The sequence below is a fragment of the Microtus pennsylvanicus genome, chromosome 7 (assembly GCF_037038515.1).
Source record: "Microtus pennsylvanicus isolate mMicPen1 chromosome 7, mMicPen1.hap1, whole genome shotgun sequence".
Taxonomy (NCBI): Eukaryota; Metazoa; Chordata; class Mammalia; order Rodentia; family Cricetidae; genus Microtus; species Microtus pennsylvanicus.
Window position 1 is genome coordinate 119,092,378 of NC_134585.1, and position 17,520 is coordinate 119,109,897.

At 48.8% G+C, this 17,520-nt stretch overlaps 2 protein-coding genes across 2 annotated transcripts; both read left to right on the plus strand.

The window, feature by feature from the left end:
* Positions 1 to 693: 693 nt before the first annotated feature.
* On the plus strand, positions 694 to 11,715 carry Bnipl (BCL2 interacting protein like). Its single transcript, XM_075978184.1, has 10 exons — positions 694 to 1,464; positions 2,361 to 2,456; positions 2,751 to 2,815; positions 4,259 to 4,489; positions 7,826 to 8,008; positions 8,586 to 8,688; positions 8,828 to 8,959; positions 10,284 to 10,370; positions 10,543 to 10,641; positions 11,143 to 11,715. The coding sequence occupies exons 1-10, from the start codon at positions 1,418 to 1,420 to the stop codon at positions 11,201 to 11,203; spliced, it is 1,104 nt and encodes a 367-aa protein (XP_075834299.1). The 5' UTR covers positions 694 to 1,417; the 3' UTR covers positions 11,204 to 11,715.
* A 239-nt stretch (positions 11,716 to 11,954) lies between these two features.
* C7H1orf56 (chromosome 7 C1orf56 homolog) lies at positions 11,955 to 16,607 on the plus strand. Its single transcript, XM_075979071.1, has 2 exons — positions 11,955 to 13,141; positions 16,525 to 16,607. Exons 1-2 carry the CDS (start codon positions 12,026 to 12,028, stop codon positions 16,543 to 16,545), a joined length of 1,137 nt encoding a protein of 378 aa, XP_075835186.1. The 5' UTR covers positions 11,955 to 12,025; the 3' UTR covers positions 16,546 to 16,607.
* The last annotated feature ends 913 nt before the right edge of the window (positions 16,608 to 17,520 follow it).

The following is a 17,520-nucleotide window of genomic DNA, read 5'->3' on the forward strand; positions in this document are numbered from 1 at the left end:
GCTTTCAGAGAGAACTTTCTAAGTCTCCATTCCCCCTAAAGATCTCGTGATTCAAAGGTTGAGGTAGAATCTTGCTCCCCAGAGAGTCTGAACAGCACGCAGCTCGCCTTCCTGGTCCCTCCTTATAAACCCTTCTCCACCTGGCTCCGCCCTACTCCTTCCCGTCAGCTAGTTGCTGGCTCAGCCTCCAGACTGCCAGTAAATTTTATTTAGTCAAACACATCTTTGCATCATTAAACAAGTGTTCCGAGCATAAATAAAAGTAACACACCTTAAAATAATATTCTACAACAGTCTACCACTGACCAGTTTTAACTTTGTAAGACAGGGTCTCCCTAAATTGCCCAGGCTGGCTTTGAACTTGCGGTCCTGCCTCAGCCTCCTGAGTAGCAGAGGTTACAAGCCCTCACCAGGACCTGCTTTTAAAAGCTACCTGCTGGGGTTCCAAGATGATGTGGACAGAGGCACTCAGTGCCAAGATGACCACCTGAAGTTGATCCTTAGGTGGAAGGAGAGTACCAATCTCACAAGATGTCACACACACTAAATCATATTTTAAAAATAAGTTAAACCAGCCGGGCGGTGGTGACGCACATCTTTAATCCCTGCACTTGGGTGGCAGAGGCAGGCAGATCTCTGATTTCAAGACCAACCTGGTCTACAAGAGCTAGTTTCAGGACAGGCTCCAAAGCCACAGAGAAACCCTCTGGGAGGGAGGGGGCGGCGGTGAGGAGTAAAAGTAAAACCTAGCTCCTAAGGAACTGAGGCTGAAAGATCACCCATACTTTCCCCCCATCATACTGTTTGAATGTAAGACACTGAAAAAATAAAGGTTTGGGGAGCTGCCTTTGTGGATAGGCACTTTTTCAAGCAGGAGGACCCAGGTTCAGATCTCCAGAACACACAAAGGCTGGGCGGATTGTGCGTCCAGCTCTTGGGGAATTGCTGGGGTTAAACTGGCTAGCTAAAACTAGAAAAATCGATCAGTGAGCTCTGGATTCAATTGCGTAGCCAGGCCTCAGATTTTCTGGAAAAGATTCTTATCCATCATTAGCTTCAGGCTTCCCCAGGAATGCAAAAACATAAAATTATCTTTTAACACCCCTCCCCTTAAAAGAGCGAAACAAGGGACTTCCAAGTTATGAAGAATCCGGACTGGAGAACAACAAACGGCCACCCTAGAAATCTCACTCTCCACCCGAAAGCCCGCCCCCACACGAGAGGCTGGGCTTTGGGGCAGACCTGCTCCTTGGGAGGGGAGGTGGCAAAACCTGTTTGAAGATGAGGTTGCCTCCCTTCCACACCTCCTTAGAGGCCAGAGCAACAGCTGAAACAGAAAAGGAAAGAGTGGTGGGGGCTGGGGTCACAGCCTCCTACCCTTCATAAAGTGTTGAGAGAACTCGGGACGCCGAGGAAGATGGGCACTGTGCAGGAAACGGGGAAACTGATTTTAGGAGGAGCAGGGTGAGTAAGGGCTTGCCCTGACTACAGGCTGAGAGGGCGGTTCCTACCAGTCAAGGCTTCCCGGATTCCTCAAAGAAGAGCTCGAAGAGGAGGGACAGGGTGGTTTGAGGCAGGAACGTATACAGAATGGAACAATTCCACAGTTGAAAGTTCCTATCTTACATCGGATAGACCACCTTTCTCTTACTTATCAAACCCCCACTCTCTAGAATGGAAATCTGGCCCAGAGCTGAATTTCTTTCTTTCTTTCTTTCTTTCTTTCTTTCTTTCTTTCTTTCTTTCTTTCTTTCTTTCTTTCTTTCTTTTTTTGAGACAGGATTTCTCTGTAGTTTTAGAGCCTGTCCTGGAACTAGCTCTTGTAGACCAGGCTGGCCTCGAACTCCCAGAGATCCGCCTGCCTCTGCCTCCCGAGTGCTGGGATTAAAAAGGCTTGTGCCACCACCGCCTGGCCAGAACTGAATTTATACCCGAGTTCTGCTTCCCAGTGAATCTGTCCTTTCTCCCTGTCTTTAGACGGGCCTCATTTTCCCAGCACAGTGGAGGGAAGGCGGGGCTGACCAGGTGCCATCTCCTAGTGCTTTTCTCAGGGTTAACTGGCCAGGTTTGTCTGGGCTCCCTCCAGTTGTGCTGTGGGATGCCTTCCGTGCCTACACTGCAGGTGAAGTCACTACCACAGAGGCACAGGGATTGCCTGATGGCCCTGCCTCTCTGCTAAACTCATCCGTAGGTGGTTTGATTCAGCCGAGTGGAAAAGGCAGAATATCTGTATACAGAGACGAGTGTACTCTGTGACACGTTCTTCCCGCTAGTGTCTGCCACCTGCTGTCTGGCTCCCATAGGATACCGAATAGGTTGTCTCATGATCTTTTCTTCTTGGGGGCCGGGGCTGATGTCAGGGCTGGGGAGAAGGCAGGAGCCGCAGAGCCAGGAGCAGCCCTGAGACTCGGAGAGCTGGAGCTGAGGGAAGAATGGCAAGACGAGGAGTTTCCCAGGTAAGGGAAGAGCCTTTTGCCTTCCTGTGGCTCTTCCAGAGGACCCAGATTTGATTCTCAGAACCACATAGTGACCCACAACCATTCTTTACTCTAGTCCCAGGGGATCTGACACCTTCTGGGCTCCAAGGGCGCCGGGCACACGTGTGGTGCACAGATAAACACGTAGCCACAGAAACAAAATCTTTAGGGGAGGGGAAGAGGCAAGGAAGAAAACAGTCAGGTGGAGCGAGAAAGCTGAGGACACCTGCTGGGTGCTGGCGTCTAAATCTCTGTTCCCTCCCTGTACGCTAGATTGCTTCCTGAGGAGGCTGGCTCAGCTGGAGATCCCGAAGACCCTCAGAGAGACTCACAGGCCGGTAGGGCAAGGCAAGTGGGAACTAGACCTCGAGTCTGACTCTACTCCTGGGGCTGTTTTGTTTTTTGTTTTTGGTGTTTTGTTTTGTTGGCTTTTTGAGACAGGGTTTCTCTGTGAATAGTACTGGCAATCCTGGAACTCACAGAAATCCACCTGCTTCTGCCTCCCAAGTGCTGGGATTAAAGGTGTGCGCCACCACCGCCCGGCTTCTGAGGCTGTTTTTAGGCAAGAATCTTCACTGTGTAGCTTCTGTCCTTTGCAGTACTCTCTCTCTTTCCACTTGCCCTGTGTCTCTTTTCTGTCTCAAATTCACAGGTATTATCTTTTTTGTTGTTTTTGATTTTTCGAGACAGGGTCTCTCTGTCTGGCCCTGGCTGTCCTGGAACTAGCTCTGTAGACCAGGCTGGCCTTGAACTCACACAGATCTGCACGCCTCTGCCTCCTGAGTGCTGGGATTAAAGGCATGTGCCACTACTGCTTAGCTGGTATTAGCTCCTTTAAAATTTTTATTTTAGGTGTTTTTTTGTTACTGTTATTTTGTCTGTTTGAAACAGTGTCTCCCTATGTAACCCTAACTAGCCTGGAACTCATCTGTAGACTAGACTGACTTTGAACTCAGAGATCTGCCTGTCTCTGCCTCATGGGCACTGGGATTAAAGGTGTGTGCCACCACGCCTGAGGTATTTTTTGACAGTCTCTACTCTGTAGCCCACGTGTAGTCTAAACTGGCCTCAAACTGGCAGCTATCAGGGCCAGAGAGATGGCTCAGTTAAAAGCACTGGCTGCTCTTCCATTTGATTACCAGAATCCATGTGGTGGCTCACAACCAGGGGATCTGACACCCCTCCCTGGGCTCTTAGAGCAACAGGTATACATGTAGTGTAGAGACAAACATACATGAGAAAAACCCACACACAGAGAAAGAAACAAGCAGACCAAACTTGCAGCATCCTGCTGCCCCTACCTCCCAGTGCTGTAGCTGCAGATGGGAGACAACACTCCTGGTTTCACGGCTTCTGTATATAGAAGTCCTTGTGTGTTCATTTGTTTGTCTTGATGTAGAGACTCACGTAGCCCAGGCTGCTCACTATCTTTTTTAAAAAAATATTTATTTATTATGTATACAGTGTTCTGTCTGTGTGTTGCCTGCAGGCCAGAAGAGAGCACCAGACCTCATTACAGATGGTTGTGAGCCGCCATGTGGTTGCTGGGAATTGAACTCAGGACCTTTGGAAGAGCAGGCAATGCTCTTAACCGCTGAGCCATCTCTCCAGCCCTGCTCACTATCTTGATTCATAGTCAAAATGGCCTTTAACTTCTGAGCCTCTTGTCTCTTTTAGTGCTAGGATCACAGGCCTTTGGCTCCATCCCACACAGGGCTGTTGAATCACCATCAACTGGCACAGGTTTTCCATTTGGGTATTTTTCCCCTCATGTCTTCCAGCCACAGGTACCCCCAGCACGCTGGCCCTGTGTGGCCAGCGCCCTATGCGGAAGCGTCTCTCTGCACCAGAATTACAGCTGAATCTGACCGAGGGAAGAGGAAAAACTGGAGCTTCTCCCAACCATTCTGAATCTTCCTCTTCGGATGGCAGCTTGGACCTGGAGGTGGATGAGCTGGAGACACCTTCCGACTCCGAGCAGCTTGACAGTGGACATGAATTTGAATGGGAAGGTAGGCGCAAACCCAAGGATGGGGCTGATAAAATTGAAGCGGACAGAAATGTAGGGCAGGGAGAATGGATGGGATGGGATGTTAGGATAGTAAGCAGGGGCTGAAGTGATGGCTCAGTGGTTGAGAGCACTGGTTGCTCTTCCAGAGGACCTGGGTTTGAGTCCCAGCACCCACATGACAGCTGTCTATAACTACAGTCCCAGAGAATCTGCTGCCCTCTTCTGGCCTTCAAGGGCACCAGGCATGCATGTGGCGCATATATATACTTGCAGACAAAACACCCATACACATAAAATAATAAATAATCCCAAAAATAAATTATAGTAGCTGAGTGGACAGACCAGAAACATTTTCTCAGAAAGGAAAGGAACAGCTTCCAGAATGGACAGAAGATCAGCCCAGAGCTGGAAGGGGAAATTTGTTAAGAAAAAGGCCTAAGGCTGACATGGTGGTTCAAGCCTTTAATCCCAGCACTTGGGAAACAGAGGCAGGTAGATCTCTTGAGTTTGAGGCTAGTCTGGGACACATAGTGATACCTTGTCTCAAAAATAAGCAAAAAAGCAAACAGACTAACGAAAGAAAAATATTGAGGTTAAAAAAAAAGGGGGGCGCCGGGCGATGGTGGTGCATGCCTTTAATGCCAGCACTTGGGAGGCAGAGGCAGGCGGATCTCTGTGAGTTCTAGACCAGCCTGGTCTACAGAGCTAGCTAATTCCAGGACAGGCTCCAAAGCCACAGAGAAACCCTGTCTCAAAAAAAAGGGGGGGGGGGCTGGAGAGATGGCTCAGCGGTTAAGAGCATTGCCTGCTTTTCCAAAGGTCCTGAGTTCAATTCCCAGCAACCACATGGTGGCTCACAACCATCTGTAATGAGGTCTGGTGCCCTCTTCTGGCCTTCAGGCATACATGCAGAAAGAATATTGTATACATAACAAATTAAAAAAAAAGAGCCAGGTAGTGGTGGCGCACTCCTTTAATCCCAGCACTCAGGAGGCAGAGGCAGGTAGATCTCTGTGAGTTTGAGGCCACCCTGGTCTACAAAGTGAGTTTCACAAAGCAAAGGGTATTGCACAGAGAAACTCTTCTCAAAAAAAAAAAAAAGTAAATGCCTGTCCCATGCTTTCCTGGACTAAGACTGAATTCTTACTACTGCTGTGTTTGGGACAGGAGTAGGATCTCTATTGTAACCTAGGCTGGTCTCAAACTCAAGATCTTTCTTGTCTTGTGGCCCCCCCAAGTGCTGGAACTATGGTCACCAGATGCCACCTGACTGGCCTGAGGTTATCAGAACAAAAGGCTGGAGGGGGGACAGGGGGAGGAGTGGGGTGCTGCAGGCCTGTGGTCCAGCTCTAAGTCGGGGGTGGGAAGATTGCCAGGAGTTTGAGGACAGTCTAGGCTCCAAAGGGAAGCTTGTCTCCCCAATGAACTAAACAGACACATAAGGTGCCCTGCTCTTAGGAAATCGTAACTGCCTAGAAGTAATCCAGCTGGAGGTCGGGCTCTGTGTGGCTGTTCAGGACAGCGAGGAGATGCTGAATCAAGGGTCACGTTTCTCAGGGTTAGAGAGGGCTGTTCTAGTAGACCTAGTGAGTCAGGAGTGGCGCCCTGGGGCGTTCAAAGCTTGAAGCCTGACTAGACAGGGAGACCTAGGAGGAAGAGCGTGAAAAGCTAGCGCTGGGTTATGCTGGCAAAGTTTGTGTCATGGTGGCTGCTATGCTAAGGGGTTTAGACTTCCGCAGACAATGAGGAAAGACAGGAAGGTTTAATCATGGGATATCTGGTCACGCTTAATGGCTATAGACTGAAAACAACCTCCTTTGGCAAAGTCCTTGCCACACAGGCATGGGCCCCTGAGCTACATCTCCACAACCCAGTTTTAAAAAGCCAGAGCTGTCTGCGGTTGCTAGCACACATTTTTTTTGTCTGTTTGTTTGATTTTTGTTTTTTCAAGACAGGGTTTCTCTGTGTAGCCCTGGCTGTCCTGGAACTTGCTCTGTAGACTGGACTGGTCTTGAACAGTTCCACCTGCCTCTGTCTTTCAGTGCTGACATTAAAGGCTGCCACCACCACCCAGCTGCTGGCACACATCTTTAATCCCAGCACTCAGGAGGCAGACATGGGCAGTCTCTGTGAGTCAGAGGCCAGCCTGATCTACTTATTGAGTTTCAAGGATAAATAGAAACATTCCGTTTCCAAAAACCTAAACACACACACAGACACACACAAAATAACAGCAATAACAATGAACAAAATGATTAATCAAGAAATTAATTAATGAGTTTGAAGCCAGCCTGGGCAGCAAACAGTGAGTCCTATGGCAGCCAAAGCTACAGGGTGAGACCCTGTCTCAAAAAGAGAGGAAGGAAAGAAGTAAGAGCCTGTGAGCTAGAGATTGTCCGTGAAGCCCCCAGCTACCAGGCGGGCTAAAGTGGGAGGACTGAAAGCTCAATACCTACATGGAATACAAATTGAGACTTCATCTAAAATAAAGAAGGAGGTGTGGGAATGTAGCTTAGGCCAGAGTGCTGCTTGCCTATCATGCCCAGAGCCCTGGGTTTGAGCCCTGGTAGAAGCTGTGCATGGATCGGCGCACCTGTAATCCCAGGGGTTGGGACGCACAGACAGAAATTCAAGGTCATCATTGGTTACGTAGTGAACTGAAGACTGGTCCAGGTAGCTTGAGATTGAGGAGAAAGAGAGAGAAGGAAAGAGAGAGGGGGAGAGAGAGAGATAAGAGAGCATCCTAAGGAAAAGGGGAAAGTTAGGGAAAGATACAAAAAGTTGAGTTCATTGAGTAGTCCCAGCACTCAGGAGACAGAAGTAGGCAGCTCCCTGAGGCCAGCCAAGGGCTACACAGAGAAATCCTGTCTGGGGAAAAGAGAAGAAAAAGAAAAGAAATATTGAAACATGAGAGAGTAAATAGTATATTCAGTATATGCAGTAGTGGACACCTGGTAATCCTAGCACTCAGACTGGGCCATGGTGGCGCACGCCTTTAATCCCAGCACTTGGGAGGCAGAGGCAGGCGGATCTCTGTGAGTTCGAGGCCAGCCTGGTCTACAGAGCGAGTTCCAGGACAGCCAGAGCTACACAGAGAAACCCTGTCTCAATAAATGAATGAATGAATGAATGAATGAATGAATGAATGAATGAGTGAGTAAATAAATCATCCTAGCACTCAGAAAGGTGAGGCAAGAACTGAGTTGGAGACTAGCCTGAGCCACGCAGTGGGACCTTCTCTCAGAAACAACAAAAATTTGAGGAGAAACTCCAGCAAACTAGCAAATTACAAGAAATCTGCCTTGTGCATCTCCCCCCACCCAACACTGTGTTTTAGATGATTTGCCTCGGGCAGAAGGCCTGGGGGCCAGCGAGGCAGCTGAGAGGCTGGGCCGGGGTTGTGTGTGGGACGTGGCTGGAGAAGATGGCCACCGCTGGAGAGTGTTCCGGACAGGACAGCGAGAGCAGCGAGTGGACATGACCGTCATTGAGCCCTATAGGAAAGTGCTCTCTCATGGAGGTAATGACAGAGGCAGACTGGGCATGAAAACTATGGCATCGCGGGCCAGTGAGTCAAGGTGCTTGCCATGCGTGCCTGGCAACCTGGGATCCCAGAACCCAGGGAGGGGTGCAAGGAGAACTAACCCCGCTAGCTGAAGTTGTCCTCTGACCCCCACATGGACCCATTCGTGCACGTACACAATAATAATAAATGGAAACTTGAGCTGTGGCAACAGCCGCACTGAGAGGGCCCAGCAGACAAGAGGTCCTGTTGCTCCCGCAAAGCAGCTGGACTTCCCAGCAATCACATGACAGCTCACAACTGCCAGTAACTCCAGCTCCAGGTGCTCTCACAAGCTCTTCCCTTCCCCGTGGTGCACATGCATACATGCAGGCAACACACTCATACACCACATAAAAAACACACACACAAAGAAACCTCTGGCAGCTTGACTACTGTTCCGTAGCTGGAGACTCAGTTGTTAGGTTTAGCATCCTTCCTGACTTCCCAAGACTCAGTATCCCTTATCCTAAGTATAAGTACTATTTCTTTACAGATTTGTAACTGAGTAAGTTTTTCTCATATTGGTCCCCAGGTTACCATGGTGATGGCCTCAATGCTGTCATCCTCTTTGCTTCCTGCTATCTACCCCCAAGCAGCGTTCCCAACTACACCTATGTCATGGAACACTTGTTCAGGTGAGGTGGAAACCCAAAAAGGCTTGTAAAGGGGACTAAGGGAGGAGAGTGGCAAAGACCCCTGGTCGAGAATCTCTGCATTCATGTGTCTGAGCCCCTGAACACACAGCATACACCTCCGCTGCAACGTTGTCCCCAGGTATATGGTGGGAACTCTGGAACTGCTGGTAGCTGAAAATTATCTGCTCGTTCACTTGAGTGGAGGCACACGCAGGGCCCAGGTACCGCCTCTGGGCTGGATACGCCAGTGTTACCGCACCTTGGATAGGAGGTGAGACCCCAGGACAAGTGGGACACAGCTCTCTGCTATGGTGTCCTCATTTTTTCTATTGTTTTCTTCTTCCATTTGATTCCATTGTTGTTTTCCCTCTTTCTTTCCTGAGAATGACTTGCTACACACCCCATGTTGTCCCCAAGGTCAAGGTTCCCTTGTCCCGCCCAGCCCAGCCTTTTGAATACTGGGATCATGGGATCACTGGCCTGGGTCACCATCCCTACTCCTCCTTTCTTTGTCCAACATCTCTTCAGAAGTGTCTCCGTTGTAGCCCGTCGAGTCAGGGCCGTCTAGCTCTTGGGACTAAGTGCACTGTGGACAGATCGCTTAGCTTTTCTGTTCAGTTCCTTGTGACTCCCCAAGGCACGCAGTCTCTCTCCCAGTCTTGCCACTTCCCTTCCACATCTCCACTGCTTTCTCTTCATCTTCCTTCATCCCGATGTTTAAATCATTCCCCTCATTGTGTTTGGTTTTTGTTTGTGTGTTTTTTTGTCTTTCAAGACAGGGTTTCTCTGTATAACAGTCCTGGGTGTGCTAGAATTCTCTCTGTAGACCAGGCTGGCTTCAAACTCACAGAGATCTTGAAGGCGAGCGCCACCACCGCCACTACCCAGCCATTTATTTATTTTTATTGGAAATAGGGTCTCATATAATCGAGGCTTACCTTGAACTATCGATGTAGCCAAAGGTGACCCTGAACTCCTGGTCTTCCTGCCTCTCTGCCTCCCCGCAGTGCTGGGATAACAAACAGGTGTTATCACCATGTCTGTCGCGGCCATCTCATCCTTGTTTAATTTTCTTGAATCGTTTCCATTTTTCCTCCTTGCTGGTCTTTTTCCTACTTAAGAGCTTTGCTGTTTCCTGTTTGGAGGAGGAGTTCATTTTATATAGGGGCTCATGCAGCCTAGGTTGGCTTGGAATTCTCAGTGTAGCCCCAGTTGTCCTTGAATTCCTGACCTCTTTGCTTCTGCCGGGGTCACAGCAGAGTGCTCAGATCACAGGCACCACAGGTACACCCAACTTCCTCTCTGACTTTTATGTCGCTTGGGCTGCTTGGTGGAAACGACGGAGAAAGGAAACTGTGTGGGCTGGAGGGAATTGAGTTGCAGAGACAGAGGAGCTAGGAAAGGAACATCCCCCAAGCTTAGAGTAGAGAGGGCTGAGTAAATTGGGACAAGCTCAAGGCATGGGGATTAGGCACAGCTGCCAGAGAAATTTGGAAGAGAGACACCGAGGAGCCTGCAGCGTTGAAGATAGTCCACCTGTTCCACGGACTAAGGCGGAACAGGGAACATAAAGGTCATATTGGATTCTTCCTCAGGCTTCGGAAAAACCTTAGAGCCCTGGTGGTTGTCCACGCTACGTGGTATGTGAAGGCATTCCTGGCACTGGTTCGGCCCTTTATCAGGTACTAGTTCAAGACACAACTGTAGACATCCCTTTCTCTATTGTCACTACTGCCGGTAAGGAGGTCGTCCCCCTACTCCTTTTCAGCCCTGCCATCCTGCTTGCCCCACTTCTCTGAGATCCTCCAGTGCAGTCTCCCGATATGGAACATAATTGATGTATTCTCTCTTCAGTTCCAAGTTCACACGAAAGATCCGATTTCTGGACAGCCTTGGGGAGCTGGCTCAACTCATCTCCCTAGATCAAGTCCACATCCCTGAAGTTGTCAGACAGTGAGTCCTGCACTTAAGGGTGCTGGTTGTCCTGTTTCTTAGTGTCTCTGGGGAGATGGAAAGAACCAAGACACGTAGGGGAAACTGCATACACCTAGAGAAGAAGTTAAGGACACTATTATAGTTGTCAAGAACAGTGAAGGGGGCCAAGGAGATGACTTAGTGGGCAAAGGTACTCGCTGACAAGCTTGACAACTTGAGTTTGACTTCCAGACCCTAGTGGTGGGATAAATCCGCGGCATGCATGTGTGCACATTCATAAATAAATCAAACCCGGTTTTGGTATGTAAACAAAACTTAAAGAACAAATAAAAAATTATGCAAGAGACACTGAGGAGGCATCAAACAAACAAACATTAAAACAAATTATGAATAGGTAAACCAGCAGCAAAGAGACAGTAGCCAGTGGGGAGTATGTCAGTGAGCGGAGAAGGAAAGCGACTCAAGCGCCCCATTTCTAGCTCCTAATTCGCCTGGCTTCTGTCCCCCAACCCTCTGTAGGCTGGACCAGGATCTCCATGGCTCAAAGGCACCTAACACAAAACTGGACAAGGGGCCGTAGACTCAGGCCAAGATGGTGAATGTTCTGCACACTGGAGCTGTTCTGTAAATCATCTCATCCTGACCCCCCTCCCCAAGTTCCACTGGATCCCCGCTTCTGGACATTGCCTTCAAGCTGGGATTTGAGGGTGGGAACCCTATATGTGGGGTGACTTGCACTTCGGCTTCCAAAAGGAAGACCGAGTGTGGTACTGGAAGAGCAGGGCTCTAGGTTTTAATTCTGCTTTAGCTATAAAACATGTGGGTCTCATATTCCTTCTCTGTAATCAAAACCTCTGGGATCCTTCCCAGATGGTTGTCTTAGCAGCCGTTTGAGGGGAGGTGGAGGAAAGGTGAGGGTTTAAGCAACAACCACAGCCAGCCTGTCTGCTGGGATCCCAGGAGCCAGCTTGCAGACTCTTGAAGAGCCAATCCCTTAGTCTGCTCCTGTGATCCTGGGAAAAATTGCTACCAAAGCTGGCGTTTTCACCCTTGTTAGTAAATTCAGACCTGTGGCCTTTAATAAACTGTGATGGGAGATTTAAGTCGAACAAGTTTCCTCCAAGTTCTTACATCATAATCCACCTTTCGGTTCTGGCACAGAATTCTTGCTCACCAGAGTTCCTGGTGATTTTTTAGCTCAGCCCCTGGGGCTGCTGGCCCTGTGCGGGGAAGAGCACTTAGGGGAGGGGCGTGGCCCGCGCCTTGGGGAGGGGCGTGGCCCGCGCCTTGGAACACCCTTTTGGTCGGTTCACAGGATCTCGAGACCTGGAGGGTTGGTGGAGAGTGGAAGGGAGGGAGAGAAGGTAGGCGCCTGGGCCTACCTCTCGACCTTCCCAGCCCCATGGTCCCCGCCGCCTGCATGCTGCTCTGGGCCCTGCTACTTAGTTTGGGGCTCCGGGCGGCGGGGGCCCAAGACCAGACGTCAAACCCAACGTCAAACCCAACGTCAAACCTGACCTCAAACCCAACCTCAAACCCGACCTCAAAACCAACCTCAAACCCGACCTCGAACCCGACCACGAACACAACTGGGATGCCGCGGATCAGCGTCCGCTTTGGCCCAGCCCGCAGCCGCCGGAGCACAAGCGTCAATACCCGGAACAGTGTACACCGGAAGGTGAAGGTAACTCTAGAGGATGATAATGATGCGCTAGCCACTGCTGACCGCCTGGCTGCCCCGGCAGCAGCTGAGCTCCTGTCCACTGTATCAGGTATTAGCCGGTCATCAGCGCCCAACTTCATTGAGTATGATGGCTCCTTGGAAGAGGGAGCCGTGATTGTTGTCAAAAAAACCACCTACCCTGCAACTCTCACTTCGACCTCCAGTACTATGAGTGTTAGCACAGCCCACGGGAGGTTTGTAGCCAATAGCCACGAGCGAGAGATTAGGATGACCACCACCGATCTGCCACCCCTCACTTCAAAGCCTACTGTGGACCTGACTTCCGAGACTCTCGAGAGCACCCTGCACCAGTGGTCGACACCTGGGTCCACCCCGACCCCGTGGCGAAAAGCATCACCCACAGCCATGCCATCTCCTGAGGATCTGCGAGTGATGCTGATGCCTTGGGGCCCATGGCACTGCCACTGTAAGTCGGGTTCCATGAGCAGGAGCCGCGCCGGAAAGCTGCATGGTATTTCTGGGCGCCTTCGAATTGGGGCACTGAACGAACTCCGCACGGAGCACCGGCCTTGCACCTACCTGCAGTGCCCTTGCAACAAGCTCCTGGAGGAGTGCCCTCTAGACTCTAGTCTCTGTCCTGACGGTGGCTGCAGTTCACCCACCACCGGGATGAGCACCACCTCTCCTCAGGCCCCTGTCCACCTGAGACGCAGACCCATCCTCCCACCCACTAGTCCGAGCCCTAGCCCAGCTCTTGCCTTTTGGAAACGTGTCAGGATCAACCTAGAGGACATCTGGAATAGCCTTTCTTCAGTGTTCACAGAGATGCAACCAGTAAGTTGTTTCGCTGAAGAGCAGGGCGTTCCTTGACGGATTTGAAAAGTCGTGGTGTCCCAAATCTTGTTGCTAACACAGGCAGTGTGCTCGTGGGAGCTGTTACTGACTTACCTGTGCAGTTACTGAGTCGTAACGTGCACTGGTTATCCCTGGCCCATTTGGTGTTTTTGTTTGGTTGTTTTGTGGTTTTTCTTTTTTTTTTTTGGGGGGGGGTAGCCCTGGCTGTCCTGGAACTTACTACGTAGACCAGGCTGACCTTGAACTCAGACAGATCCTCCTGCCACTGCACCTGGAACTTTTTTTTTTTTAATATTTGTGTGCATGTCTGTTGTGTGTCACTAAGACCTTGTGGAGGTCAGGACAACTGGTAGGAGCTCGTTGTCTCATTCCACCATGTGATTTCCAGGGGTCAAACTCAGGTGGTCAGTACTAGAGTGATCCTGACAGCCCCACATGGCCTCGAACTTTGCATAGCCAAGGGTGCAACCACTTCTGGTTGTAGAGTGCTGGGATAACAGATGTGTAACAACCATGTCTTATCACTTTTTGAATATTTACTGGTCATCAGATTCTTTTTTTTAATATTTATTCATTATGTATACAATATTACATCTGTGTGTATGTCTACAGGCCAGAAGAGGGCACCAGACCCCATTACAGATGGTTGTGAGCCACCATGTGGTTGCTGGGAATTGAACTCAGGACCTTTGGTAGAGCAGGCAATGCTCTTAACCTCTGAGCCATCTCTCTAGCCCCTGGTCATCAGATTCTTAATTTCTTTTTTTAAAAAAGATTTATTTATTATGTATAGTGTTCTGCCTGCATATATGCCTGCATCCAGAAGAGGGCACTAGATCTCATTATGAATGGTAGTCAACCACCATGTGGTTGCTGGGAACTGAACTCAGGATCTTTGGAAGAGCAGACAGTGCTGTAACTGCTGAGCCATTATTCTAGCCCCTGGTTATCAGATTATTATTGACCAAATAAAGACTTCTTTACCTTTTTTCTTTTTGAGAATCTTAGAGTCTTGGCTAACCTGTACAACTTTCCTAACATGCTTGGCTATAAAGACTCAATTCATAGACAATGGACATGGGGCATATTAACGGATTAATGATTAATTAAGAGTTAAAAAAAAGGGGCTGGAGAGATGGCTCAGCGGTTAAGAGCACTGATTGCTCTTCCAGAGGACCCGGGTTCGATTCCCAGCACCCACATGGCAGCTCACAACTGTCTGAAAATGCAGTTCCATGAGATCTGACACCTTCACACCAACAAACATAATAAAGTTAAATAAATAAAAAGTTTAAAAAAAAAAGAGTTAAAAAAAATCATTGTGTAAATGTATTTTGCCTGTGTCTATGTGTAGCATATATTCCTGGTGCCCACGGAAACCAGAAAAGGGATGGTTCTCTGGAACCGTTGTTACAGAGGATTGTGCACAGCCATGTGGGTGCTGGAACTTGAACCCTTACTCTCTGAAAGGGCAGCCAATGCTGAGCCATCTTAACTGCTGAGCCATCTCTCCAACTCTGATCAACACAGTTTGATTTAATGCATTATAACAGTAACAGCCAATAGCTGAGCTCTCACTCCAGATATGGCACTTGAATCTGCACTCAGCTTATAGAGCTGTATTCTATTTACTGATGAAGAGACAGGTTTACAAGCCAGTAGGGCTGGGGTAGGTAATTCCGTGATCTTTCCTAGTCCATGCAAAGGTAATAGGTTCAATTCTTTCACTGAAGAAAGACCATAGTGACAGCCACAAAACTGAAACCAGCTTTCCCACAAGGACCCAAAGGACTGTCCTTTTGGGACTCTCTCTACCCAGCAACTTAAAATTTCTCAAAGAAGCTGGGTGTGGTGGTGCCACCTTTAATCCCAGTGCTTGGGAAGCAGATCTCTTAGTTCAAGGCCAGTCTGGTCTAAGTAGTGAGTTCAGGACAGCCAGAGCTACACAGCACAGCGAGACCTTGTCTCAAAATAACAAAGTTCCTGACGGCTCAGACTGACTCTAGTCTCAGTCGCTTAGGGGTGACTGGCAGGGAAAAGACTCAATAAACACAGAGCATATTTGGTGATTTAGCTGGTTCCTATTTTTGTTTTCCTCCTGGGGAGTCCAATTCCATTTTTAATATAAAAATAAAGCACTTGGGGCTGGAGATATATGGAGCTTGGTTAGTTGAGTCCTAGGCTGGATTCCCAGCAGCACAGACGGGGATGTTATAATCATGGGCTGGTAGGTGAAGGAACTGAAGCTCCTGGTCAGGGGACTGGACATGCGGCTCAGCACGTAAGGGCATTTACTGCTCTTGCAAGGGACACCAGCTCCATTGCCAGCACACCCGTCAGGCATGCTAACCACCTGGACCCTGTGGGTACCTGCACTCGGACACACACACACAATCAAAAATAAGTTCCAGGGCTGGAGAGATGGCTCAGCTGTTAAAGGCTGGGCTCACAACCAAAAATAAGTTCCAAAAAAAACTACCCAACCAAACAAACAAAAACATAAAAGACAGAACCTAAGTTCCAGGTCCAGTCAGGGAGATGACTTGGCAAATAAAAAAGTGCCACTGTATGGCCATGCCCCCATTCCCACAAAAAAAAAATTTTTTTTTTGAGGACAGGGTCTATATAGCCTTTTCCAGGCTGGAACTCACTGTATAGATCGTCTGGCCTCAAGTCCCAAGTGCTAATATTAAAGGTGTGTGTAATACCTAGCAAAATTAAAATAAAACATGAAAAAATTCAAGGCCACCCTGGACTACATAAGACCCTATTTTCTAAAAAAAAAAAAAAAAAAAAAAAAAAGATAAACAGAATAAATGGAGAAAGCTAAGGAGAGAGCAGAGCTGGGGAGACGGCCGGGGTGAAATGCCTGCTGGGCAATGGAAGGAAAGTCCAGAGCCCCAGGCGTCCCCGTTTATGGAGTCATGTGTGGGCTCCAGTTCAGTGAGACATCAGACATCTCACACACACACAAGGAGACACGCACACATGCACACACACACAAGGGGACATGCACACATGCACACACACACAAACGGAGACACGGAGAGACACACACACACACTTGGAGATATTAGACATCAACTACACGCATACACACACGAAGACAACAGACATCAACCACACACACACAGAGATACCAGACACCAACTATACACACGCACACACACGGAGATACCAGACATCAACCACATACACATACACGCACACACACACACGGAGACACCAGACATCAACTACACATACATGCACACACACCCCAAACCAGCAGGGTTGAGGAAATGGTTTGTAGAGGGTAAGTAAGGAAAAGAATATCTAATGATTATAATCTCTCCTTTTCTCTGTTTTCTTGCCTTCCCCAGATAGAAAGAACCCAGCGGTGATGGCCACGTCAGCTTCAAGAGATGTCTGCATTGTAACCTCCCTTTTCAACCCCTGAACCCACTATTTATTTTTAATACAGAAAAAAACAGAAAATACATATTTTGGTCCTATTTTTCTTTTTGGTGGTGACTGGGTCAAGCCCAGGGCTCTGCACCTGCTTTCCACTGGTCCTTGTGTCTTTTTGGTTTATCAAGACAGGAGACAGGGTTTCTCTGTGTAGCCCGCACTGTCCTGGAACTCGCTCTGGCTTCTGGTCTTGTGTCCTCCCAGAAGCACTTATGCAGGGAGGTTAGAGCCAGCAGCCTGTAGCTGGTTACTCTCTGTCTTCCAAGACAGAAGTGCTCACCATTCCCAGTGCTGTCTGAAACAAATGCATCAATTCTTTGAGACAGGGTCTTATTTTGTAAGTTTGAGGCCTCAAACTCAGAGATCTGACAGCCTTTTTTTTTTTAAATTAATTTATTTATACAGTATCCTGCCTGTAGGCCAGAAGAATGACCAGATCTCATTATAGGTGGTTGTGAGCCACCATGTGGTTGCTGGGAATTGAACTCAGGTCCTCTGGAAGAGCAGTCAGTGCTCTTAACTGCGGAGCCATCTCTTCAGCCCCCTCTGCCAGCCTCTCGAATGCTGGCTAAAGGTGTGTGCCATTACACCTGGCCAAAATAAGTAGTTCTGAAACACCAAGGAAAGGGAATAGCCAGAACCCACTCGAGACTGTGGTGGCTTTCCTTCCTTCCCTACCCAGATTCAGTCCTTGTCAGGAAACGCCACGCTGGTACAAAGTCCCATCTCAGCCACTTGCAGAGTTTCTGCCATCAGCCACGTCCATTTTTAAATTAAAAAAAAAAATTCTAGACAGGGATTCTCTGTGTAACAGCCCTGGCTGTCCTGGAAATCACAGAGATCCTCCTGCCTCTGCCTCCCGAGTGCTGGGATTAAAGGCATGCGCCACTAGGCCCAGCTATCTTTTT

What these genes read in the sequence shown, in the direction of transcription:
- C7H1orf56 (XM_075979071.1), top strand. Translation starts at nt 12,026, where the DNA reads ATGGTCCCCGCCGCCTGCATGCTGCTCTGGGCCCTGCTACTTAGTTTG. An exon ending in TGTTCACAGAGATGCAACCA is followed by an intron (nt 13,142 to 16,524) that starts GTAAGTTGTTTC and finishes TGCCTTCCCCAG; the next exon opens with ATAGAAAGAACCCAGCGGTG.
- Bnipl (XM_075978184.1), top strand. Translation starts at nt 1,418, where the DNA reads ATGGGCACTGTGCAGGAAACGGGGAAACTGATTTTAGGAGGAGCAGG. An exon ending in ACATGAATTTGAATGGGAAG is followed by an intron (nt 4,490 to 7,825) that starts GTAGGCGCAAAC and finishes ACTGTGTTTTAG; the next exon opens with ATGATTTGCCTCGGGCAGAA. An exon ending in ATCCCTGAAGTTGTCAGACA is followed by an intron (nt 10,642 to 11,142) that starts GTGAGTCCTGCA and finishes AACCCTCTGTAG; the next exon opens with GCTGGACCAGGATCTCCATG.